Source organism: Branchiostoma belcheri, unplaced genomic scaffold (assembly GCF_001625305.1).
Source record: "Branchiostoma belcheri isolate BF01 breed outbred unplaced genomic scaffold, Haploidv18h27 scaffold44, whole genome shotgun sequence".
Lineage (NCBI taxonomy): Eukaryota > Metazoa > Chordata > Leptocardii > Amphioxiformes > Branchiostomatidae > Branchiostoma > Branchiostoma belcheri.
The window spans coordinates 423,963-449,645 of record NW_017804065.1 but is presented as its reverse complement, the minus strand read 5'-3'; the positions used below and the strand labels follow the sequence as shown (position 1 = coordinate 449,645).

General features: G+C 40.7%; 3 protein-coding genes across 7 annotated transcripts; 1 reads left to right on the top strand and 2 right to left on the bottom strand.

The window, feature by feature from the left end:
• Nucleotides 1-122: 122 nt before the first annotated feature.
• On the bottom strand, nucleotides 123-14,381 carry LOC109478528 (clathrin interactor 1-like). 5 transcript variants are annotated; one of them, XM_019780135.1, is made up of 14 exons: nucleotides 14,179-14,381; nucleotides 13,231-13,432; nucleotides 12,132-12,270; nucleotides 11,658-11,798; nucleotides 10,246-10,260; nucleotides 7,589-7,721; nucleotides 7,238-7,315; nucleotides 5,734-5,947; nucleotides 5,287-5,476; nucleotides 5,137-5,182; nucleotides 4,776-4,905; nucleotides 3,435-3,575; nucleotides 2,980-3,109; nucleotides 123-2,771 (listed from the first exon to the last, which is right to left on the bottom strand). In XM_019780135.1, the coding sequence occupies exons 1-14, from the start codon at nucleotides 14,208-14,210 to the stop codon at nucleotides 2,578-2,580; spliced, it is 1,785 nt and encodes a 594-aa protein (XP_019635694.1). In that variant the 5' UTR covers nucleotides 14,211-14,381; the 3' UTR covers nucleotides 123-2,577. The 5 variants fall into 5 exon arrangements, with proteins under 5 accessions (XP_019635694.1, XP_019635696.1, XP_019635698.1 ...); XM_019780137.1 differs by having other exon boundaries at nucleotides 2,980-3,106; XM_019780139.1 differs by lacking the exon at nucleotides 7,238-7,315.
• A 3-nt stretch (nucleotides 14,382-14,384) lies between these two features.
• LOC109478529 (methylated-DNA--protein-cysteine methyltransferase-like) lies at nucleotides 14,385-15,418 on the top strand. Its single transcript, XM_019780141.1, has 3 exons — nucleotides 14,385-14,553; nucleotides 14,856-14,940; nucleotides 15,071-15,418. The coding sequence occupies exons 1-3, from the start codon at nucleotides 14,429-14,431 to the stop codon at nucleotides 15,404-15,406; spliced, it is 546 nt and encodes a 181-aa protein (XP_019635700.1). The 5' UTR covers nucleotides 14,385-14,428; the 3' UTR covers nucleotides 15,407-15,418.
• Nucleotides 15,419-15,874: 456 nt separating this feature from the next.
• Nucleotides 15,875-25,079, bottom strand: LOC109478527 (multiple epidermal growth factor-like domains protein 6). The gene is made up of 14 exons (XM_019780134.1): nucleotides 24,881-25,079; nucleotides 23,427-23,666; nucleotides 22,725-22,988; nucleotides 21,822-21,926; nucleotides 20,814-20,954; nucleotides 20,407-20,535; nucleotides 19,928-20,032; nucleotides 19,121-19,261; nucleotides 18,721-18,849; nucleotides 18,133-18,273; nucleotides 17,691-17,831; nucleotides 16,942-17,067; nucleotides 16,677-16,806; nucleotides 15,875-16,167 (listed from the first exon to the last, which is right to left on the bottom strand). Exons 1-13 carry the CDS (start codon nucleotides 24,966-24,968, stop codon nucleotides 16,688-16,690), a joined length of 1,869 nt encoding a protein of 622 aa, XP_019635693.1. The 5' UTR covers nucleotides 24,969-25,079; the 3' UTR covers nucleotides 15,875-16,167; nucleotides 16,677-16,687.
• Between the last annotated feature and the right edge of the window lie 604 nt (nucleotides 25,080-25,683).

The window sequence follows — 25,683 nt, the reverse complement described above, 5'->3', positions numbered from 1 at the left end:
CACCAAGGAGAGGGACACCGGTCTATTCGGTGTGACATTTAACAACAGCAACCCCAGCTAATACCTATTCTTGTCACACTTGGCTTGCGTAAAACAGACACGTATTAACGACACCTTGTGAATAAAATCGTCCTATTTATTCAGAACAAAGAATTAGCGTTGGAACGTGGACAAAAAAACTCATTGTATTTGTGGCATTTTAATATAATCATATTGTCCAGTAAACATATTGATTGTAACATCACAAAAGAAACTAAGAATGAATTCACTTGTGAGGTGTTAATAATCACGACTTTGTGGACAGAAATCCTGATATGTGTAGCTGGAAAAGTCTTGCCCAAATTGCACAGGCTGGCTTCATTTTTTTCCTGCACACTAGTGACAATAACAACGGAAACACTGAAGTGGTTTGCCCATCATTACACGTTCGTGTCAGATTAGGCAATGTCTCTCCCACGTTCTGTGACCAAATGTGGGAAACTGAAGTGGTATGGTTACATGTTACGGTCATCAGGACCAGCCAAAACCATCAAACAAGAACAGTCCAGGTAGGAAGGAGGGGTAGGAAATGGAAAAGATGGGAGGATCTTATCAGAGAATGCACTGGCACGACACTTAGTGAAACATTAGGAACAGAAAACCAAGATTGGATATTCGTTGTCAGCTCTTCTGTGGTGCCACACAAATAACTAGACTAAGTGATAGATGAGATGTTGTAGATACAAATGGTCAACTATTTCAACTTTAAATTCCCAACCTGCAGGTATAAGTAGTTAGCATAAAACTTTTGTTCTTCACACACAATGGACAGATGATTGAAACGGGACATTTGTTGCTGATGCACTTGAACAAGTCCTTGTTGTTTTCCTAGCGTGTGTCAGGGGTAACCACATATCTACCTGTCCATTCTACATCTTGAGAGGGATTGACTACCAGTTTTGTTCTAGAAGTGCTGTTTTTCATTTAGGCTGACCAACAAGAAACTAGGTGCAGTTCCCAAGCAGACACACTGAATAACACCAGCAGAATATGTGACCACACGCGATTCCCATCACTCCCTAACACCCCTGCAGTGTGCTTTGTCAAAATTGTCGCTTAAAACTGATTTGGTATGGAACCTGCACATAAAGATTTGAGACTACCCCTAAAGAGTTCTTCCTGGAATGTGCCAGAATTATTATAGCAAACACTAGCTACAAAACAGACATGTGAAAAATAGATCTGCATGACTACACTACAATGTGACGTTTTCTTAACATTATCATTATTATCATCATTAACCATGTAACAATTACCAAGATTTGACTGTACAGGTACATAACTTTGAATATATATACAATATTTCTGTAATTACAAGTATTTAAAACAGCCACATGCTAATTTCTACATGTAATTGGTACTATCATTGGAGTTCCTAATATGGGCATGTCAGAAGATTGTCCATACATTGTATGGAACATTTACCCTCATCACAAATCCTAATCACTTTATTCACAATCCTCCTCAGTTACTAAGACTCCTGATGCATTCATCCCTTTCTCTGAGTCTGAACAAAGGCCAATTTTGTTAGTTCTCAGATTCAAAAACTAACAATGCTGAAGTGGTAGATCAATATGAAAACAGAGTCTGGAGGTTATGTCTGCAGATTTTTCTCCTAGCCCTCTGTTTTCATGTCCTCTTGCAGTTTTGATAAAAAATATCAGAACCAAGGAAGTAAATTTGTATGGCCTAAGACAGGCACTTCCAGCACTGCTTGCTACAGTCCAACACGTAGAACTTCATGTACAAAACATTTTCTTCTCCTTACAAAGCTGCAGTTACTCCACAACCATTGTGGCAGAATGATGAGAAACAACGGATAAACAATTACAATTTCTGTTTAAAAGGCTCTGACCCACAGGCATTGCCAAAGTCATCACTTTTGCTGCTCAGAATGAGAATCTAAACTTCATCAGGTTGTAATTTTGAATTATGAAGCTGTTGTGTACATTTTTCTGTGGACCCTAGTATGACTAACCTTCTCTTTTGCATAATTTAAATGTCTTCCATGCATATTGGAACTAGTTCAAAAGTCTGTTGTGTTCCTTTCTTTAAAGAGATGTTTCTGTTTCTATATACCTCCAATCCGAGTAAATTCTGACATCTTACCTGATATTGGCACTATCATCTGCTGTGGAAATTTTCACCCAATTTTCTTTCTGAGCCCAATACATTTAATCTAATACTATGAGATAAGAAAATGTTACAGAAAAATGTCTCTGAAATGTACTTTTGTAGTACCATTGTTACATCATTTCCCGAAGTTTCCAAAGGCAGCAAATGCTTTGTCTTGTCTCTGTTGCATCTGGTTTGGTACTGCTCCCATTCCTCCACCCATTCCCATTCCTGGCTGCATTCCCATAGTGCCTTGCATCCCCATTCCCTGCATCCCTGGCTGCTGCATTCCCATGGTGCCTTGCATGCCCATCCCCATTCCTGGCTGCTGCATTCCCATGGTGCCTTGCATGCCCATCATGGGCTGCTGCATGCCCATATTTGGCTGCTGCATGCCCATATTTGGCTGCATCATGGGGTTCATCATTGGGGGTACTGCCCAGCTGCATGTTGCCCATCCCTGATGTGATAGGACCCATGCTGGTGGGCAGTGGGGGCCATGTTGGTGGGCATGGTGGCCATGTTGGAGGGCATGGGGGCCATGTTGGCGGGCATGCCTCTCATGGGGCTGGTTGGGCTCATCATCTGTTGAGGCGACGTCATGCCCGCCGGCATTCCTGTGAAAGGAAACAAAATGGACTAACTACAGGAGGACAGGGTAATGAGATGGCAGACTTTACGTAGGTCAGAAACACACACAAGACAAAGATATGCCATAAAACCTAAGAGTATGGGAATTTTCATGGACAATGTATCATAAAACATGCTGTAACCATGCCACAATGATTGTACCAGCATCAGTACATAGGTAGGACGTTTCCTTACCACCCATGGGGTTTTGTCCAGCCAGTTGGTTCATACTGGGCTGGGCCGGTCTCTCTGGCTGCCGTCCTGGGCTCAGGTTGTCCAGGTTAATGTTGACGTTAGTGTTGGCCCACAGTCGAGCTACTGGCTTCTAGGAACAACAGACATGACAGTAAGGGTTCCTCACAAATCACTCTAGTTAAGTCCTTAGAAAGTTTAATCCAATACACCTTCACTGTATAGTTGAATAAGGACTTATAATCCATGCACCTTTAAACTTGACTTGTTTCAGTTCTATACACTGTATGACTGCCTTTATTTTTGCACAACCTGTTATCATTTTTCCAGGTTGTAGCTTTTATAATGCTTGGTTGTCCCTGTCTGCAACCATTTTATTGCCTTAATTTTGAAAACAATTTACAGTATTTTTCTTATGTGTTTCAGCTTGATGAAATTTGTGGATGAAACTGCACTACCTGCGGCGTGCCTGCCTCAGGGGCAGTGGCAGCAGGAGTAGAACTAGAAGGCTGGGCGTTAAGAGATGGGAACTGGGGAGCTTGGGTCGGCTGCAGGGCAGGCTGGGGCTGAAGGGGCTGGGCCCCCAAGGGCTGCATCATCTACGGAAAAGTAAACAACAACAAAAACAAAACTATAGCTAAAAAACAACTTTCAAAAGAAGGAAGGGCAAGCTAAAGAGAGTGAAATCAGTGAATGTACTATGTATTGCGCATGTGAAGAGACATAAATAAACTGGCTAGGGAAAAACAAACAAATGAATAACAACACATAAAAGCTAACAAGATGTATGAGAAGATGGGTAGATGAGAAGATAGTTGGTCATAAAACAAGAGTGGATGGAAAGACACAAGTACACTATAACATGGGGAATTGATTCAGTGAATTTTGGAGGGAGTAGGCAAGTGCCAAAAGCTAGTGATCACTGGGATAGGGGAATAGATTAGGAATAGAAATTTGCACTTCTATCCCTAATCAATGTTAGTTGCTTGGTGAATGCACCAGTTATCAAATGCTGCTGCAATACCTCGTAGAGTTAGTAATGTCCAGAGTATGAATAGGATAAGCCTTCCACGGAGAACCAGGTCCCAGAGAAAAGCTGTTTATTGACAATTGTTAATGAGTATGAGAATTTGCTTGTATTTTGCTATTAGTATTAGTGGTTGTGTGACAGGGACTGGGCAGTGTGATGGGTGGTTAATTATTTAATTAGTGGTTAAGTACAAGTTATGGTAATAGTTGACAGTACATGTATTTCAGTACTAAAAGCAACCTATTTTGCTTGCTTGTTCATATGAATGGACTGGTGTGTTAGAAAAGTAGAAAATGACAGCATATCAAAATCAATATATATATCTTGTGCTCGACATATCTTTGTATCAGATGTACTGGTCTAGACAAAGCATCACAATACATGTGGTAGTGACAATATACTGAGTTTTATGACAACAGGAAATTTAAGGCATCACAAAAGCACATGTTACTCTGCAATTATGTACACATGAACATTGGAAAACCGAAGGAATGATGTTAGCTCGCAAAAAAAACAAACTTTGTATATGTATGAATTTGTATGTTGCTAACAAAAGACTCGCAGGAATGTGAAACCTGCAAGTCACACACATTATACGCACACACACATACACCAACTCCCAACCAAAGATGACCCTGCTGCTGACTAACTCCCAACCATGGTATGGAGTCATAGTCTATGGTCAGCTATCTGTGACAGGGGCTTTGCCAACCTGATGAAAGTATTAACAGACATCAGACTTAGAAGCCCATTGGTTACTGTTCCCTACCTGCATGGGCTGTGGTGTGATCATGGCCCCCAGCAGTGCCTGGTTACTCATGTTGGCAGACGTCAGGTTGGTGGACGTGGTGGAGGAGAACTCTGTGGACTGGAATGCTGCATAGGACTGCTCCGGAGGACTGACAGGTGAGAAGAAGAGAATCAAACATAAACTAAATTATCACCTAAGTTTTCAACTTTCAGCATTCTGAAAAACAACATGACACCTGTTATACTGGTAACAGTAACTTTCAAGTTAAACTACAGGCTGATGGAAGTATCAGAGATGGCAGACTTTAGCCCATTATCATTGCCCATTCTGCTTTGTGACTCTTTAATTGCAAGATACAAAACAGTCGAACCCTTCCTACCTTGTTGGAACTGCTTGGAATGCACCAAAATCACTGCCCTGAGATGCTGAAAAACAGTAAAAAAATGTTGTGAGGGGATCCTTGGTTGAATTGTGGCATCATAAACACTGTAACACGGTGCGACTCCACGTGACAGATGCGTTTCCTTACCTTGAGAAACGGTCCTGCCTCGGGGGTTGAAGCCATCGTTCGCGGGTGCGGAGTTGAAGTCGGCAAAGTTGGCGAACCCTGACGAGGAGCCGGCAGGACTGGTCGGCTGCATGACGGGCGGAGCAGTGTCCACAAGAAGGTCAAGGTCGTTGTTAGGCTTCGCTGCAACAGCATTTGTCTCCTTTGCCTCCTGTTAGAATAATGTAGGACAGGTTTGAACATTTTTCTTTATTTGATAATTAGACAGAAAGTGGTAGTGCACTCATGTTTACCGGTATAGAGTTTATGTTGATACCACCACAAGAATACAAAAGCACAAGTAAGCACAAATGATGACAACTTTAGCAAGAAACAGCTTATACATTTTTAAAAAATTATAGTTAGCATTACTAGTACAATTCAACGACGTAGTCTGAGACCCAACAAGTTCCCATGGCATGGTCTTACCTCTGTTCTTCCTGCAGTTTTCCCGTATGAGGCCGCTGCTCCCAGGTCAATTTTGCCTCTTGATGTCCTCTTGGTCACGCGCTCTTTTCTCGTCGTCATCGTTGTTTCATGGGATTCGTACGTTTCTTCATCTTTGAATGAATTACTCCCCCTGTCCTCACTATCGCTGTATGCTTCCTCTGCATCCTCATCCCCTCCACCTCCGCTGCCGTTACTATGGTTACCAGCAAGAAAACAAGACAACATCTGTAAATAGTGGCTGAGGTATGCACCTTAATGCCACGGCATCTCAATTTCTTGGTTCTTGGATTTTTGCAGGAAAAGGATAGAGCTGGCTGGCAATATAAAATGAACAAGATAAATGCTTCTTGTGATAGACCTAAATGGTACCACAGGAGCCACTACATGTAAGTCAACATACCAGGCTGGTTAACATGTCAAACAAAATTTATGTATCGATTCATGCGAAAACAGTGAAAGTCAAGATCTTCTTGTACTGATGGAGCAAAAACATCAATATTTTGGGATTAATTTATACAGTTAAATGGTATATGATGTGACCTTTTGATTGTGATTTTTTCCAATTAGAAAAATTGGAGAAGCAAATGGGAGACCAAGAAATTAAATTGGTGTGGACGAAGTAAGGGTTGCATCAGTCATTAATAAAGCGTTACTCAACATGGCTATACTATTGATACAGGTATGCTAAATAAAGCCGAACACTTAATCAGAATCAGTCTTTTGTAATGACTAAAGGCTGGCGTGTACTGCATTTAAAGTAACTAATAGATTTTTTAACAGTTGATTGTTCCCCTCAAATTGCAATGTCATCCTCGAGTAAAGCTATCCTACCAACATGAATGTGACTTGACAAAATGATGAGCAGACAAAGAAACAACTTTTAACAAGGCAAATGCACCAGAAAGAAACATGCACATGTCACACCAAGTCAGTAACAGGTGATTGGAGAAAGCAGTGGAACAGTAAGCATTAGTCTCCAAGAAGCCTACTAAAAGAAATCACAGCCTTGATATGAAAGACTTTTGTTAAAGACAGAATACTTATTACCAGAGCTGTCTCCAGGACCTGCTCCTCTGTTCCTGAATAGAAATTTACTTGTTGGGACGGACAAAAATTTTAACTTGTCCATCCCAAAAATCTAGTTTTCGTAAAAAACTATTTTCATATGCTGGAAATAACAGATTTAGCAACGAAAACCTTTTTTTTAAATGAAGAAATGTGAAAAAAATTGCTCAGAGGGTTGGAATTATAAACTTTTCTTGGGGTGCATGCCCAAGGACCTTGGAGTTTTGTGAACACCACAACCCCAACAAAAATTTCAAGCTGGAGACAGCTTTGACTGTTACATTTTTCACACATGCACGAGAGGGCAGTGCTTATGGAGGTCATCATGACAAAACAAGCCACCCCTACTAGAGGCAAAGAGAGCAGATCCAAGCCATTTTACTACTAGGCAAGGGTTACAGTCTACAGATTTGCTCACTCTTTTTTCCACGATTTCTTTCCTTTTCTGTTCGTGGGCTCATCTGCATAACCTTCATCCTCGTCAGACTCTCCTACACTGTAGGGGAGAGCGGAAACCACATCTCACTCTCACAAGCTCATGTCTCAGTTCACTAATGAACCTCAAAACATAAGGCTGTGTGTCTAATACCTGTATCTGGAGCTATAAAATTGTTTAGGTACAGGCTTTGACTTTAATATCTGGTGTACCTGTACCTGAACAAAATAACGACACCATTTTCTTACACTAAACTTGTCTAAATAGAGGTAAACTGCATCTCAAAGATGACAATTTGGACAACGTATATTAGTAGAACATCAGATGACATACCTTCCTGCTGGTGAGTCTTCAAAGATGCGGGCGGGGAGGCTGAACTTGGGCCGAGTACGGTTCTGTCTCTCAATCTCATCGTCGTACTCCTTCATGGCACTTGGGTTACGTGGTTCCGGGTCATACCTGTCACCTGGGGAAGGTAAGGGGCTTACAGGTGAGCACTGTTGTGTATTAGGACATACCAATTTCATTTCTCGGTTCACGGATTTCAGGAAAATCCATGGAGCTGGTGGGAGGAGGGGCTACTAATTCAACTAAGCTGGTAAACATTTGAAGCAAGTGATTTTAAAATTCTTATGGATTGATAACCCAAAAACTGTAAGTTAAAAGACATTTCTTAACCTGTTGGTGCCAAAATATTAGTATTTTGGGGTTGATTCATACCATCAGTATCATCACTTTCACAGTAATAGTTGGTAGAACTCCAAAAACTGCAGGACTTTAACGTCCCTACAAATACACTTTAAATCACTGGCTATACATGCCGTCTTTTTCAAAACATTCACTTTTAAGCTGATGTTTGCCTGTCTGTCTGTGGGTACTTTGGCACTGACTGCTTCTAGCTATCATACCAGAACACTGGCAGACCATGACTGGCAATAAGCAAGAGCCAAAAAACACTAAGACAGGAACAGAAGACTACATATTTTTCATACCTGTCAAGATTCTACAACCTTCTACAATCCTGAATAAATAGTTAGGTCTTTGAGTTTAAACAAATATGTCTGATGTTAACAATGGTGTTTCAAATTTAGGGCATATGGGCCTATGGCATGTGTTCCCTCCAACTACTTACTAGACATGTGCTAATGGCTGGACTAGCCACGTATTCACTGACCCGGATATAGCCGTCTCAAAAACAGGTTTTACAGACACACACACACACACACATAGATAAATTGAACGCACAGTCAAAATTGCCAAAGAAAACTACTCAGGACAAATAAAAGCTGGTCTATGTGACCAGGTGGTCACTACAGTTCTTAAATGCTTGTATCAATGGGAAAAATTATCTAAGGGACCATCAACAAGTGGACGCGTGGTGCATGCAGATGTCGTTACTCCTTCAGCTGCACCTTAATGTTAAGGAGACGCATGACCTACAGATATTTTGTACACCTAATTACAATCAAGAAACATACGTACTTAGCTCTCTGCCATTACCTCTTATAAATCATGGTTACACAACCACTACTGATGCTTATTATTTACAGTGTATACAGTTGCAAGTAAAATGAACTCACCTAACAGCACAGCACAGTACCCTTGCCTATGCCTACCTAAGTTCATCATGATTTCTCAGACAGTGTGACAAGAGCGGGCTTTCTAGAAGAACTACCAGGAGACGTCCAAAGGACAGTGTCTCAGGGTGCGGTTGTTTGTGTAAGACAGGCCGAGGTGACAGGCGTGCATGCAGCTATGCAAATCCGGCCGTGTGATGTTACCACAGAACAATGCACCAGGCTTTACCAACCCTGGTCACAGCAGATAAATTATTCCGGGACGTTCCACCCCGGATGTCTTATCTTCAAAATCCTAATAAATCATCATCCTGTCAAATTTTTGTAATCAGGGCTTGAAATATATTTTTGGCCAGTCCACCTAATCTGAATTGAGGTGCAGATAACCTCAACCCTGGTAGAATGTTAGTGAAAGCTTATGACAAACCTTCCTGCCTCTCTTCATAGCTAAGGTCTGGAATTCTATAGCTGACTTCAATACTTTTCATTGTTAACAAAGGTTTTATTATTTTTAATGTACGTAAACCTACAGGATTATCTAGGTACACCAGTGCACCTACCATTATAAACTTAGGTGCACATCTCCAATTGTAACTGCACAAAAGTGCATATGCATCCAGTATTTTCAGCTCTGAGTCTACCATATTTTTCCAGACCTTGAATGTAGGTGCAGTACAACACTCCAATATAGAACAGAACCCACTTGGTCAAACAGGACTGTTTACATTGTACAGTGTCATGCTGACTAAAAATTTTAAGCCTGTTTGAACTGCACTTTTTGACCAAACACGTTGTACAAAGGACATACCTGTTACTTAGTGCTTTCTTTCAATACATGTTTTTGTGAACCTCTTCAAGTGACAAGGCCAGAAGTGATTGTGAATTTTCCCCAAGGTAAGAAAGTAATTAAAATGCCGACTCTAAGCCATGTAGATTTCTTGTCATACTTGAAAGAGTCTGGACAGTGGAGTTTAACCCACATGGATGAGCAAGTTGAAAAAATCTTCAAATTCCCCCCTTCACTATTGTCTTTTAATCTACCTGGGCCAATACAAAACAAATACCTGTAGTCGGGCTGTACTGTGAAGTTCCTACATGTACGTATCAAGTCTTGAGCAAGAGATCTTTAGTCTTTGGTATGACTTAAGAAACTGAACCAATGGCTGGACATCTCCAAAACTTTTCCATCGAATTATGGTTCTTATACATGTAGTATATTACTGTAATTTACATCTCCAAAACTAATACTACTTCTACAGTTCACATCAGTGTGCATCAGTTTAACCTTATCCCTGCTGAAGTAGCTTTTTTTTCACAAAATGTCTACTGGTTACAGGGTTAGGCTGCAGGGAGAAGGTTAAGCTAGAACTTGCTTGTGTGAAAACAGCAGAAGTATAAAGAAGCAGGTCCTACCATCAGGGCTCCTTTCTGTGAGAAGAGGTGGAGAGAAAGGAGCAAAAATCAGGCAGATTACAGATATCAGTGCACAAATAAAATCAGTAGGAACACAGCAGTAATCCAACACACCATAGGTTAATGTGCAAAAGATCATAGAAAAACACCCATTAGTATAACAGTGAGTGTAGCCTGGAATTCATCCGATTTGCTCCTCTGATCACTTCTCTGTTAGTTTTGTTAGGTTTATGAGGAAACAATATATTGCAGCCACAGGTTGAATGGTATAATCATTCATTATATCATTTTTTGGTTAATCAGTGACAGGCTATTATGCAAGGGAGGAGTGAACTGGAGCTAGAATAGGATGGACACCAGGCTAATTCAGTAAGTATCAGTGGTAGGTCAGTATGCGTTTGGACAAAAACAAAAGAAAAAGAAGCTCTGATGATTTTCCATACAAAAATTAAAAATCACAGGGTGTGTTCTGGAATTGCTGAGAGTGATCATACTTTCATATCATAGATGCACATCTCTGTATATGATGGTCTAACTAGCTGCCTTTATTGGTAAATGTTGAACAAAACACTGCCTACGAGACTATGATGTACTACATCTAGACGTTTTCTGTCACGAAACTACCTGAGCAATGCTGTGTGCAAAGTCATTATGTGATAAATGCTCCACATACATGTATGTAGCCTCACTCTACCTATACAAGCCTGCCATATGCCTCTATTGCTGAAGACTAACAGAAAGGTAATCTATTTATCTACTACTGTACTAGAAAATTTTCAAATTCGTGTATTCTCTGTCCTAAAGCAGCAAAAAAATATGGATCTTTCCTGAATATATATTTTCAGCTATAAGCAAATTTTCCTATTCACTACAATTCAACACTTTATTTTAATTTTTATTTTAATATTTAAGCATTATATTGCACCAAATGATTAGCATTCAGAATGGTGAACTTGAAGTTTATACTATAGATAATGTTTTTATCAAGGATAATATCACTGGGGGATTTCTATGAAAGAAGTGTGACAAGAATGTGAGGGTGAGGGTAGGGAGACTTAATGATAAGAAGATAGAATCTATGGATAAAAGTACATAATGTTTCTGTCTCTTCCCCATAGGACATGTTAGGCCTAGGAAAAATGTTTCTGGTGACCTGCCAACCCTAGGGAAAACTTGCTCACCCTAGTCTTTATTTTATCTATATAAATATGATATACATGTACTATGATGTTAAAAATATCAGTGTCCTAAAGCAGTTCAGTCTTAAAGTGTTCAGTGTTCATTTTTTTCAGGACCAAAATCAGAAAAACAACATTACTCCTGGGCCTTACCTGATCCTAACTTCTTCTAACCAGTAACTAATACAAATTCAGTACCAATAGGCTATCTTAGCATGGAGAAAAAAAACTCACTGTATCTGCTGCCACCTCCTTCGAAGGCATCGCTGGACATGCCAATGTATTTGTCCTTTGTCTTCTTAGCTTTTTTCCTTTCTCCTCTGAGTCTTTCATCGTCTTGGATGAAGTCAATCAAATCTTTGGTTTTCTGACGAACTGAACGAAGTATGATAGAGGTTTATGTAAAAAAACAATAATCTGCACAAGAAAAACGTTCATCTACTATAAATTCATTCAACTCACTTAACTTGAACATCTTTCAGTCTGCATTTGGAACAATAATGGTAAATTGTAAATTCATTTCATTCTGCAGGAATAGGGTTTTTCTTCTGAATGTTTTTTTTTTGTTCAATGCTTCCAACTGTAAAATGCTACTGCTTCTACTCCAGACAGGGCCCATGTCCCCTTCCTGGGCCATCGTATAAGCCACCTTGCTTGCCTTTACCCCAGCACCATTGTACATCTGTATTCTGGAGTAAACTAACAAACCATTGATTCCCTGGTCTCTGCCCAGCTCGTCCTTGAAGTGGTAGTTCTCCAGCTGGCGCAAGTCGTAGATGTGTTCTCTGGCGCTGGTGACCACCCGCTCCGAACCGTTCCTCACAAGGTACGACAGCAACAGCAGCGACTGTGGAAGATCAGAAAATAAATGGATTATATTATCATATCTTTCTCCCTGCTGCTTAACCCTTAAGTAATCGAGAATTGATACTAGTGGCCAAATGTAGGACATGAGAATAGCAGGCAGATCTAACTTTTCTGTCCTCTGATTTTTACAGTAAGGAGAACAGCGGTAGGGACTGTATGATCATAGAAGAATTGGGTAAGAAAAAATGAAGCATGAATTAACGGGGCTGGGAAATACATGCACCCAGTGCTATCCAGTGGTGAACAGCTTTGGGTGAATGGAATACTAGTAAGCTGCACTCATGTTTTTGTTGGTCTGCCCTGCTGGGAAGCTGGCTTCAGAGTTGTTTTTATGATCAGTAGGACTGCCTGCCTTTTGGACTCTGGTCTACAAACAGACCAAACATAAACATCTGGCATAGATTAACCACTCAAACTTTGCCAGGGGAAAAAAATTGGCAGGGTATCAAGGTTTTCTCTTTACCGTGGTAATATGCCAGTCGATCACATTATAATGCAGGGCCTGAAGTTCATTTTTAGGGATACGTGCATTGGCAAAACTAACTAAAAAAATTTAGGTACACAGAAAATCGAGAAAAAAATTGAGGTGCACTACATAAGAACCTAAAAACCTATTACAAACCTTGCTGACTCTTTTGTTTAGAAGCTGCTCGAATATGAACTTCTATGGCTAACTGAAAAATCTTGATTTCATACAAGAAAGGTTTGATCATTTTTTTCTGACACATGTTTCTAGAATATGCTGTACATACGCACTACTTAGTGTACAATGGTACACAATGTGCCTTAAGTTTAAATACATAACCTTACAAATATTTAGGGGCACCAACAGTCAAAAGCACAAATTTTGGTCTTGCAACCTTGGTTATTTGTTACTGCGGAGGATCTACAAAACTAATATAGATGTTAAATTTACAGTTCATAATCTGGTATTCTATACCTTGTAGGGTCTCCTCCAGTTTTTCTGGGGGTCATGTAACATCCTTTTCCACAGCATGCCCATGACTTCAGGGAAGTGTTCGTATGTGAAGGTGTACTTGGCGATCTCTGCCATCAGCGTGCCGTGTGGGCCCCACTCATCATCGTTGGTCGCTTCTCGGACCTTCGCTTCCACCTCCGAGTAGTTCATCACCACATTGGTGCTGAAGACAGAAGGAAGGGTTATTCATGTACATTTTCTGTCACCTGTCAATGCAACTTTTCACTTTCGGCCTGTCTGTATGCCTCTGCCTATGTCTCTCCTTAGCGCTGAATTCTAGCTAGGACAGAAGCCCTCTATTGAACTGCTATACATACAGGTGTTTCTTGATTCAAGAGAGAACTCTGTGATACTTCATAAATCTTTTCTTAAATATTTACATTTGGCTTTAGAATAAGGCTTGTAAAACTTACTAAAAGGGAAAACTTAGATCATGAAGCCTTGTTCATCTTGCTAAATGGTATTTCTGACTGATAATCTTTATATGAAATATCTTAAAAAGTAGAGCTTTTGGTCGCGCAGACATGGTATGTATAATCTAAGCAATTTCTCACATAAAATCATACATATTGATAACTGCATTTAATTAAAGAATTTCGTTCTCAATTCAAATAATTTGTTCCCGTCTTCATTTTTTGAGGGAGGGGGGCGAAAGGCCGACCGGTTGTCAAATGAGAACTAAGGGTATATTTTGAAACGAACGGATGTTGCCCAGTAAAAATACTTAAGCCCAAATCGCCTGTAAATAAATCAAGAACGTTTGGATCAATATATAGAGGAATAGGCAAGAAATGTAGAGAAGCACTGACGCGGAAGTCAATAGAAATCTTCGTGTATATGATCACGTAGCTTCCGGAGTACCCACCCCCTTACGCAAACGTCATGGAAAAACCAAGAATATCCACTCACACTTTGTCCGTGATTTCACGAATCTTCCACATCTTGATAGATGGGATTCTTTGTGGCTTGTTTGGAATCTCAGGAAAGTAAAATGTCGGTCGATTCCCGCGGATTTCGTCGGATCGTAGACGTGTCACCAGAAAATGGCCGATGTCTAGCTAAAATGGCGGAAGAAATTGTGACGTCACGGCACAGAGGTCACCGTACCCCGGAAGTGACTTGGTCATCGCGGCGGGAATTCTGAGACTCCTGCTAAAAGATGGAGTGCAAACTGTTTGTTGCACGATTGATGAGCCCCATTGGGCAGATAACCATCGAGTCGTGTATGAGAGGAGTGCATAAGGTGGACCTACAGGAGCCAAAGAACTTTTCACCTGACAGCAGGTAACGTCTAAACTTGAGCATATTATGGATCCGGAGGAAAACGCCCCCTTAGAGCTACAGCACATGGAAGTCCAACGTTTTTTTTATTAGAATATATGCAACGAGCTTAGTTTACCATGTGACTCAGAATATAACAATCCTGCAACAATTCTTTCTCGTGCTCGCACGCACACACACTCTTTGAGACATACACAAACTCTCCCTTTTTCTCATACATACACACTTGGTTTGAATTTGCCCTCCCTATTTACTAATATGACATGTTGATTTTATTGTGACCAATATATGCTCTTTCCCCCCAGATATGAGGTTGAGCTTGTGGATGGTTCAGCAGAAGAGCTGGTTAACAAGTGTGAGCCGCTTGGAAAGTGTGTGGACTGGATCAAGGTACTACTAATATAATGGAAGATTGTGTTGTGGACATGGAGTTGTGGACACATCACTAGAATGGAAACATTTCCAGGGAGGTAACGGGAAGTTACTGTATGACTATAACATCTTTGATTTCTTGTTCCAGGATTATTTCAAAGATGCCTCTAGTGTGCGAGGCCTGAGCAAGCCTCCCCTTCACATCACTAAGTACAAGGAAGGGTCATTCACAGCTGCCGTACTTCACAACCTGGCTACCAAGGTCGATGTAGGAGAGACTGTATCGTATGGCCAGCTGGCCACGATGACGGGGAACGCGAGGGCGTCCCGTGCGGTGGGTGGGGCGATGCGAGCCAACCAGACCCCTCTACTGGTGCCTTGTCACAGGGTGGTGAACAGTGATGGCAGTGTGGGGAACTTCATGTCAGGCAAGGGAAATGTGTTGAAGGAGTGGCTACTACAACATGAGGTCAAGGAGAGGTGATTCTGACTGAAGAATCTGGAATGGACCATATTATTGTGTTTTTGTGATACCATGCTTTATGTAAGATATATGCCTTTAAATTTAATCATGCATTTCACAACTCAACACAGAGATTTGCTTGTTAAACTCAGAGGATGGACAAAAATTTAGCTGGATAGAGTCCTGGTAAATTAAAAGCCTGTACTGTATGTGGCAATTTTAGGTGAGTTACAGAGAATTTTTCTGGTATTAACCAGCTTACGTCCTTGTTCATCAACGAAAAAGTTTCATCTTGACATAAGCACATTGTGTACAATGTTGTTTTAAATGGTAAGTCTAGTATGATAGCCTTGTATGTTTGCATTCACATCTGACAATGAGAGATTATAATGTATAACACAGCTAATTAATAAGTATGCTGTGCTTTTGACAAAAACTGATAATCGCTACTCCATCAAAGTTATACTGCATTAGATTTCTGTGCCAATATGTGCAATTACATGTAATGCCCGTACATGTATGTGATATCTGTATCAGTATCTGTATAGCTGATATAATCATACTTTGGCATAACACACCACCATATTAGAGCTTGTAATAGTTATACAATGAAGCTTATTCAACTAAAGTTATTCATTGAAATTTTTGGATTATATAAGAACAACTTAACATTAGAATGGTTTGTGTTCAACAGTCAAGCTGGTAGGTACAATGTCAGCACCAACAGAGCACTAGTCTCCACATTTGTAAACACTGGATGTGGACTCTGAGGCTTGCAAGGCCTGTAAAGGTAAAATAGGTGATATCATTTACTGTTCTGTCATAAGTGTTAACATCATGACAACTTGCAATTTATTACACAAATTAATCTTGGTTAATAGACCCAGCTGCAGGCATATCCTTGTATTGAAGCGATCCTACAGTAACCTCTTTGAGATCAGATAATCTGCTTAAAGATGAATTACGATAAACAGCATAAGATTGTGGGACTTGTTTTCAACCTACTATCATAAGCAGCCCTGGTACTAATAACCCGTCAATGTACAATCGTAACAAATGATTTGTAAAGGGTAATGGATATTTGTGACTTTTCCACTGATAAAGTAACAATGGAGACATGATCAACTGAAATCTGGTCTCCAAGCTCTTTGTGTAGGATTAATGTTATGCATAATACATGTACTTAATAATACTAAATACTTATATAATACTTGGGTAAATACACTAGTAGCAATTGTCTTAGGTCTGTGAGGATTTGATTTTGATACTGATCAGGGAAACAAAAACTTACATGTCGTCAAATTACTCAGTCCGACACTTCTTGAAGATGAGAGCTGCAGCTGCAGCGAACAGCACTACCAATGTCAACACAATGCCCACGATGCCCCCTGCAGACAGACCACCACCAGCACTCTGATGTTCTGAAGTAGAGAGAATGATACAGAATGAGAATAAGACTTAGACACTGGTCTCTGGACAATGTAATGATGTAAGCTAGAAGGTACACACTGAAAATCTTTCAGAGGTGGAACATATTGATTAATAATGGTGCCTACCTTGTTTACATGATATCCCATCCCACTGGTAGCCTGGGTTACATGTACACTTGTAGGACCCTTCTGTGTTGACGCATGTGCCTTCGGTGTGGCAGATGTCGGTGTTCCTGCTGCATTCGTTGACATCTTGACATCAAAACACAAGTAAGTAATAAATTTGTAACATTACTAAATACTACGTTGATGTGGAATTTAGGCCACACTGCTTTAATTTTGTGGATGACAGTGTGCATTGATTTTTGCTTTCTCTCTAAAAAAAAATATTACCTCCAAGGTTCTAGCCTGGGTGCCATCCTCTGTAGTCCATGGTGTATGCAAAGCCAGCAACAATAAGGAGCCGTTGATAACTACACGGAGGAAGGCACCCAGGCTGCCCAAGCTCCACAAAACTCAAGAAATCAGTACAGTGCCGACTCATAAATACTGCAAAAGGCCAGCATGTGCCGGCTTGTAGTAAAAGTCGCTGTGTACTACTGCAATTCACAATGCCAGCTTTTTATTCCTGTGGTTTAGCAGCATTTTTTTGGCTGGACTTTTTTATTTTTCTGGAGCGCACTAGTTTGGGTGTCTTCAGAGGATGTCATCCATAAAATTAAGTCAGTGTGGTCTTAGCCAAATAAAAGTGTGACAGTTCTTCAGTGTACTTCCTGCATTTTCCGATGTGTTGTACACGTATTTTCAAATTTTTTTATTGTTATGTTGTATTTTTGTATCATATGATTTTTTGTGTGTTGATATATGATCCTTACCATTCTGACAGTTCCTCCCCTCCCAGCCCGGGGCACAGCCACCACTACTGCAGACCCCAGACTGTGGATAACACACAGAATCTCCACTTGCACAGTGGCAGATCCCGGTACAGCCTTGTCCAAAATAGCCAGGCTGGCATGCTGGAATTTAACAGTAGCTTTATGTGCTTTAAAAGATATATGTCAATGTATGCAGATGTTCACATACACTTTATTTTTAAGTTATGGACTGGAGGAGAAATAACAGTCAGTGTGCTCTGTAATAGGATGATGCCTGGGACTTGTAACCCCAATAACTAACAGGTTATATGTATATACTGGTATGCCATTTTTACTAGGTGCATTATACCAGGGGCTGTTGCCATTGGAGATCTCTGTTGTTCCAGATGGTGGATATACATGACCTGTTTGAATTATGCTACTGGAAGTAGACGTTACCTACCTGTCTGACAGTTTGATCCGATCCATCCAGATGCACATCCACCATTGCTGCAGCCTCCCGCCTGAGAATCACACACTATATTTCCAAACGCACAGTGACACATTCCAGAGCACTCAGGTCCAAATGTACCAAGCCCGCAAGCTAGTATACAGAGCACACATAGTGTCAGTAAGCTTTACACAGGTGTTCCTATAGTATCATATCCTTTTAAGTATCATGATTCAGTAAGTCCATTAGAGACCTAATTCCAAACAATGCTCTTGAATTAAAAAGTCCATTGTTGATTTGATAAAAGCACCCAAAAAATGGGGCAAGGGCAAACTGTAAATATCACAACTGGGGACATGTCATCATGAGGAGAGTTTTGGCTAAGAAAGTATACCAAGTAGCCAATCCTTAAGAGTGTACTACAATGGAGTGTACTACTGGAGACAACAGGCAAGTCAAGAACATATATTTATATAAAAAATAAATGTCATCTTCTACTTAACAACAAAAATATAAGAGTAATAACCACATGATTGTCACCAAGGACAACATACATGTAGACGCAATTGTACTTGATAAGATTTAAAAAACACCTTGTACCTTCACAGGTGTGCCCATCAGCGCCAACTTTGTAACCATCGGAGCAAGAGCAGACGTAATGTCCCGGGGTGTTGGTGCAGACTTGAGCACAAGGTCCACGGCCATCATTGCTGAGGCACTCATCAATGTCTAGATAAACCAATTAAAAGAAAAATGGCCATGAAATAAATGGGTTGGCATGGATCATGGAAAATTGGATCATCCTCTCAAATGGGACATAAAGCTGGAGGTCCTGTATTTGAGGAGAGCGCAGTAAAGAACCTGCCACAACTATCAATAAGACAAGGGGTCCATGAGTGGATAAAACCTTACAGTCTGGTCTTAAACAGCCTGTGGTTACTGTACAAAACTTGTGTATTGTGCCTTAAGGTAGTTTACCAGTTATGCCAAAGAAGCAAACCTGTCTGGCAGCTGAGTCCTTGCCATCCATCGCTGCATCCTCCAGTGCTACAGGCTCCGGTGTCTGTGGCACAAACTGAATCTCCGGCTGCACAGTGACAGGTGGAGGAGCAGCCAGACCCAAAGGTACCAGAACTACAGGCTGAAGAATATAAAAATGTGATGTAATTAAGTTCTCTGGTTAGTTACATGAAACAATGACATAGAACCAAGGTTGTCATGATAAACGATTCTTGCTGGTAGTCTCAAGTTAAATGCACCAAAAGCACTACTCCAGTACAAAATTGCACTCATGACTGTGACTTCCAAATCTGTGAACCTGTTAAGTTATGTGAACCTGTGAGAGTTTCTGTGTGTATAATGTCTATAAATTTATACATACAATGACTACGCTTCAACATTGGTACAGTATGTTATTTGAGACATGAATCATTCTAAAAGCTTTTTTTCCTACAACAACATCATTATGGAACAAGCTACCATGGAACAAGCTTCCCACATGGGTTCAACCTTAAACTTTTTAAGTCTAAGGTCAACAAACATCTGTCCTCACTGGCTGTACAGTAACCCAAAACATTAAGTGGCTCCCTTGAGCCTTATTTTGTGGTGAACTATTAAGTAAATAAAAAAGAATTCTGCTATAATGATTCTGAAATTCAATAGATTACAGGTTACTAGTAGTTTGACAAGGTCATGCTGTTCTTATTTAATGCATTTGTTGTGCTTCATACCAAATAATCATGATTGTCTTGAAAGTCCCAGTTTAAACTAAATCAGTAAATGAATAGAACTGCATTAATGATGTTACCTGTGTCACAAATGTCTTCTCCCCATCCGGCATCACACATACAGGTGAAAGTATTGATATGCCTCACACAGTGGCCGTGAATACAGGGGTTGGGGATGCAGACATCTGCAGAAGCACAAAGAGAGGCATGGTCATGAGTCTGTATAGAGAGCAAATGTAAGAAATCAAATAAGCTACATCCCCAAATTGGTAAAGGTACAGTCAAAATTGTTTGATGACCAACCAGGGGACCAAGGTAAATATGCATAGCAACAAGACAAGTCAACAATGTCAGATTTTGAACTTTATGATTATAACTTTATTAGAGAGATTCTTTATTGACACAACATCATTTCATCATGCACAAAAAATGAGCACGTTAACTTAATCATATAAGCTATATATACAGTATCTCACCTCCAGTTAATATCATTTCATCATGCACAAAAAATGAGCACGTTAACTTAATTGTTGATTGTAGTGAAAACAACAACTTTTACCATCACAGGAATGCCCGTCGTCATTCAGACTGTACCCAGCCCGACACGAACAGGTGTAGCTTCCATCAGTATTAGTACAGATCTGAGCACACGGTCCACGACCAGCGTTGTCAAGGCACTCATTGACATCTGAGTAAAACATTAAATCACAAATGGGCATGCATATAAAATGACCGCCGATTTGTAGGTCTTTTGTGTGTAATGCCATGCACCAAAATATGCCTTTTGAATAGTTTTAATCTCAATACAAAACTGTTTAACATCAAGTTTCTAGAAAAGAAAAGAAAAATTAAGGAAAACACTGTCACATACAACATGATTTGCATACTAGCTTGCAAATTGCAAGGCAACGTTTGAATGCCTGACACCTTTGTAAATAGGAATGCATCTGTTTCTGTTTCTGTTACCTGCCTGACAGTTGGGTCCTGACCATCCTTCAATACACCCACCACTGCTGCAGATCCCGGAGGCTGTGTCACACACAGAGCCGCCAAGCGCACAGTGGCAGATCTCATGGCAGCCCTGCCCAAAGGTCCCTTCAGCACATACTGGAATTGGATACTAGCATAAGCATGAGGTATTCAACTTTAGAGAGGTGTTTTGCAAATGCAGTCTTTGAACTTTGAAGTCTTTGAAAACATCCCCAAAAGTGTGTTTTGTAACGTGTGTGTGTGTGTGCATGCGTGCCTGTGTGTTTATGTGTGTGTGCGTGTGTGCATATATGATGACAAAAAGAGATGTCCAACATCAAGGCATTTAAAATCTCCTTGGTTAAATCTACAGCTCTACTACAATATTTTAAGAACTAGAGTTCCTTCCTATTTGCGATCCATTTCCATCCACTCAATATCCGATGCATGCACAGCCATCCACAGCTTCTTGAGTTATGTTGTCCACACACAAACACACATACATCAATCCATACACATACAGCCCACTGCAGTGCCATTAAAAATGTGGGGTGAACCATTTTCAAACTTGACCTTCGTTTCCGCAACTGCTACTCATCTGCCAAATATCATAAAGATCCATGCACACGTTCTTGATTTGCTGTTGACATACATGCATACAGACCCAGACCACCCTTACTCCAAAATGACACAACTCAAAACATAACCCTATTGACGAAGGTACTAGTACTAAACGTTACGACACTTAATAAAGGCTTCGGCAGTGCGCTTCCTAGCGGCAGTGCTGGAAATTGCATCAACCAGATATGTAAATAATGCGTCTACCTTGCAGTGGTTTTGTAGGAAATTATATTTTGGCTGTGTTTGAAGTTCACAGTTGAAAATCTGTAGAACGATAGTAACGCTGTTACAGTACTTAGCAGGCTAGGCACATATTCGCAGCGTGGTGACAACACCCCGAAATAAAACCACCGCTAACGTTAGTCAGATTAAGATTAATAGTACCTTCGTTGCAGATGTCTCCTCCCCAGCCGGCGTCACACATGCAGGTGAAAACCTTGTTCTTTCCCACGCAGTATCCCTTAACACAGGGACTGGGTATGCATAGTTCTGCGACATCAAAAATAAAATCAAATAGAGACAATGTTTATCATATTTTTCAGTTTATAATTAACCCTACTGTAAGCATACGTCTACCAGAGGCGACGCGCAAAGATACTGTTATCAGCGTGTCGTGCATAACTCTCCAGGGATTTTGGCTTTGGCTTATTTTTGGCCTGTTTAAGGCTTTTAAATCCATCGGGCTTTGTTTTAGTACTGGTTCCCAATTTAAAAAACCAAAATACGCCAAAAAATACTGAGGCCAAAGCCCAAACCTCTGCTTGGGGAGAAGTCGTTCTTTTCAACACTTGACAGATCGCTAAACGAATTTCATACATTAGGAACGAACCTCTTAGACTAAACTTAACTTTCCGACATATTCTACTTATAAAATGAAGGGTCGCACAAATCAAATTTGGTCGCTCAGCGTAGGGGTGGGGGTTGGTACGGTTAGCGATCCTCCGTTTGATATAAAGACTTGGGTAATAATTGTATACTTTAGGATAGCCTGACATGATGACCCATTTCTACATATTAGCAGTTTCCACCAGACCAACAATTAGGGTTCGGGTATGGTATTTAGCCAAAGGGAGAATAATTGGCCGGGAGAGTTTAGTTACTAGTAGTACCCTAGAATTAGCCTGGGTACCATTCGGATTTTCACTCGTGCTACCCTAGAATTCCTTTACCCACACATTTACCATTCCGAGGGCCCGGGGAGAAATAAGATTAATTAAAAAGTATATATACATAATATATATAGATATAGAAGACGGTAATTGTAATAACTATATGAACTGAGCCTACCGCTACGTTGATAGTAGTCGAATCTTGGGTTGAAGTCCAGAGAAATGCCCGATGTGTCCACGCTGTAACTACTTAGCAGACACTTATCGGGCCGCTGCTCAGTTCCGATCTCAAAGGAGTAACAGACGGCACCGGGTAGGGTGGCTTGGTCCCGCAGACATCGCCACGCGCATTTGAGGGGGGTCGCCTCCGGTAGGAGGACGATATAGTCATCCAGTCCGCCTAAGGCGTGGTCTGGTTGCACGTCGAAAAAATGGAGAAGATCTGCAATATGATAATGCATAGAATTCATCGTATTATATTGGACTCCCCTTTAGTAATGAGCAAATCTACCGTACGTACAAGACGTTTCACTCATCTTGCATAACCCTTGGCCGCGTCATAGATTTACAAGAAAAGACTTCGATGAAGGTAACTGACATTCGTGAAATAAGATACACAAGGTAACAGTCGTTAATCAAGTAAGAATTTGAAAACGTTTCTGATAGCATCCATTACCTCTACTTAGTCAGTGACTGACAGAGATCTGTATTCCCAAAACTATGAATTGAAAAGAAAGGACTATCCGACGATTATTGTATGAAAACTATAAATGTACGTTATAAATTATGTCGATTTTCAGAACTTAAGTCACATTTCGGCGCATGCAGAAGTCCAAATGTAATTGTTTTCAATGCATAAAGATATCAAGATTGGTCTCACCTTTCAACTCACAATACCAGTAGTTGGAGTCAGAAGTAAGGGAGCCACTTTTGGTTGTACTGAGCAGACATATTTGGTCTGACTTCATGTAGTCAAACGACGAGCACTCCCATTCCGGTACACCAGGTGTTCCATGCATGCACCTCTCAGCGCACTCCTCGATGCTGATACCATTTATGGTGTCATCGTCATGTTGATTTAGATATTTGCCGTCGGTGCAGTCATAAAGTTCGATCATTTCTGAAGGAGATGCACCCATGACCCATGTATTAATCTCCTAGCAGATTTTTCGATTAATGGTGTCAATCAGACCGGCACTAAAGAGTAAGGAATGGTTACGACTTTGCCACTGAAAGATCCTCTTAGAAATTGCCCAGATATGACTAAAACGTGGTGACTTTGCATCTAGTTCCGATCAAGCATCAAGATACACCGTAAGGTAACAGCATCAACTAAAGGAAACAGCTAGGCATGTAAGCGGTCTCATTATTACAAAGCAATGTCAAGGGACAATATTACTAAACAATCTGAACCGTGAGCTAAAACGGTCAATGCTGTCTCCTACGTATATATACTAATGGCACTTTGTTAAACACCGCGAAATAAAACCATCGGCATGATCGCTACACGTATTAGCTTCACCCCCTCATTGAAAAGGACAAAGACAAATACCCACGAAATGACAACCACATCTTTAGAACTGGTGAGATATTCGGAAACTTTTGAGCAATAACTTACTGAAGAAGAAAAAATATTGTTGAAAGTAGGCACATGTTTGTGAACGTGCATATAGATTGGCTACATGCTTCAGATTGTACTTTCCTAGCAGAGGTTGTGGGGGAATGATCGTTAGCTTTTTATATATGGCCCGTTTTTTTTTCGCTACCCCCACCTTGCGATAGCGCATGGCCAATTTGATACTGTAATTTTGCCACCCTAGGATCTGCTTGGAGATTATCAGATTGCTTATCGGCCTAGGTGTGACTGACTTTTTTTTTGGGGGGGGTGGGAAGGAGCTTCGTGAATCGTCATGTTCAAAATAACACTCTATACAAATATAGCATTTCACCCTATGTACTTTTCTACAGTTTGTGATTCAACTAATTCTAGCTTTTTCACAATCCTGTCCTAGAATGTCGTACTGTTAATATTTGCTTTGTAAGCATGTTGCTTTCACACGGAGAACGTTCTGGAGCCACAGAAGTTTACTAGCCTCCACCTGGCCTTCGTAAAGGGTTATAGTAGTACGTTTTGCATTGGCAAAATAGGGTTAGTAATTGTGAGTGAGTTGAGCCATCCTAACGAACTTAACACACTTTGGAATAGAACACTACAAAAAACGTTGTGTGTGCTGTTAAAATGACTTGGATGGAACAAAAAGAAGTTCATGACTTGAATCTTGTGGTCAACTTGCGTCCACTCGGGACGGAAGAAATCCGAAAAAAAAAACTCACCTGCTAAAACCACTGTAGAAACACAGAAGATGAGCGCAATGGCAATGGGGAGAGGTTTGGTCGCACGGATGACACGGGAATCTCCCATGGTGGTTTAAGACGATTGCACCAAGGAGGTTAAACCTCCTTGATTGCACACACAAAAAAGCGCTCGCGCTTCGATCTAGAAACGTTTCCTGCGCCACAAGTCCAGTGGCACTGACAGTGCGCCTGCGCAGCAAGCCAACCAAGCAAACAATGGTGAACAATGACATCACCAGTTGATTAGATGTTTTCGACAAACTATGCTGTAGACCTGCCATAGAATATCTTGCGAACTGAAACGCTGCCCATATGAAATCACACAGAGACAATGTCAATGAGGTGGTATGAACACGTATCATTTCTTGGAAATACTTGACAAAGTAATTGATAAATTGTTGGACCCTTGTACATAAGATGCTTAATCTTCCCGCAATAGAATGTTTTAAAAAGACACAGAAGTGTCTACAGGAACGTGTTTATCTCAGATGATAGCCGCCAAACTTTTCCGAGAACAGCCTGGCATGGGGTCTCACTTAGCGTGTGGGGCGTCAGACGTTTGCTGATTAAAGTCCCATTCCACGTTATCACTGAACGTACGGGCGTTGAGCGACCAAAATTGGACTTGTGCGACTCGATCTTGAAATGTGATGAACGATGCGAAGTTGATTGAAAATACAACGAAACACCAACGAAAGGCCTTCTTGGAAACAAAAAAAGGGTAAAAAAATCGTTGAGTCATCTGCCAAATGTTTGTGATCACATCCTCTAATGGAAAAGGG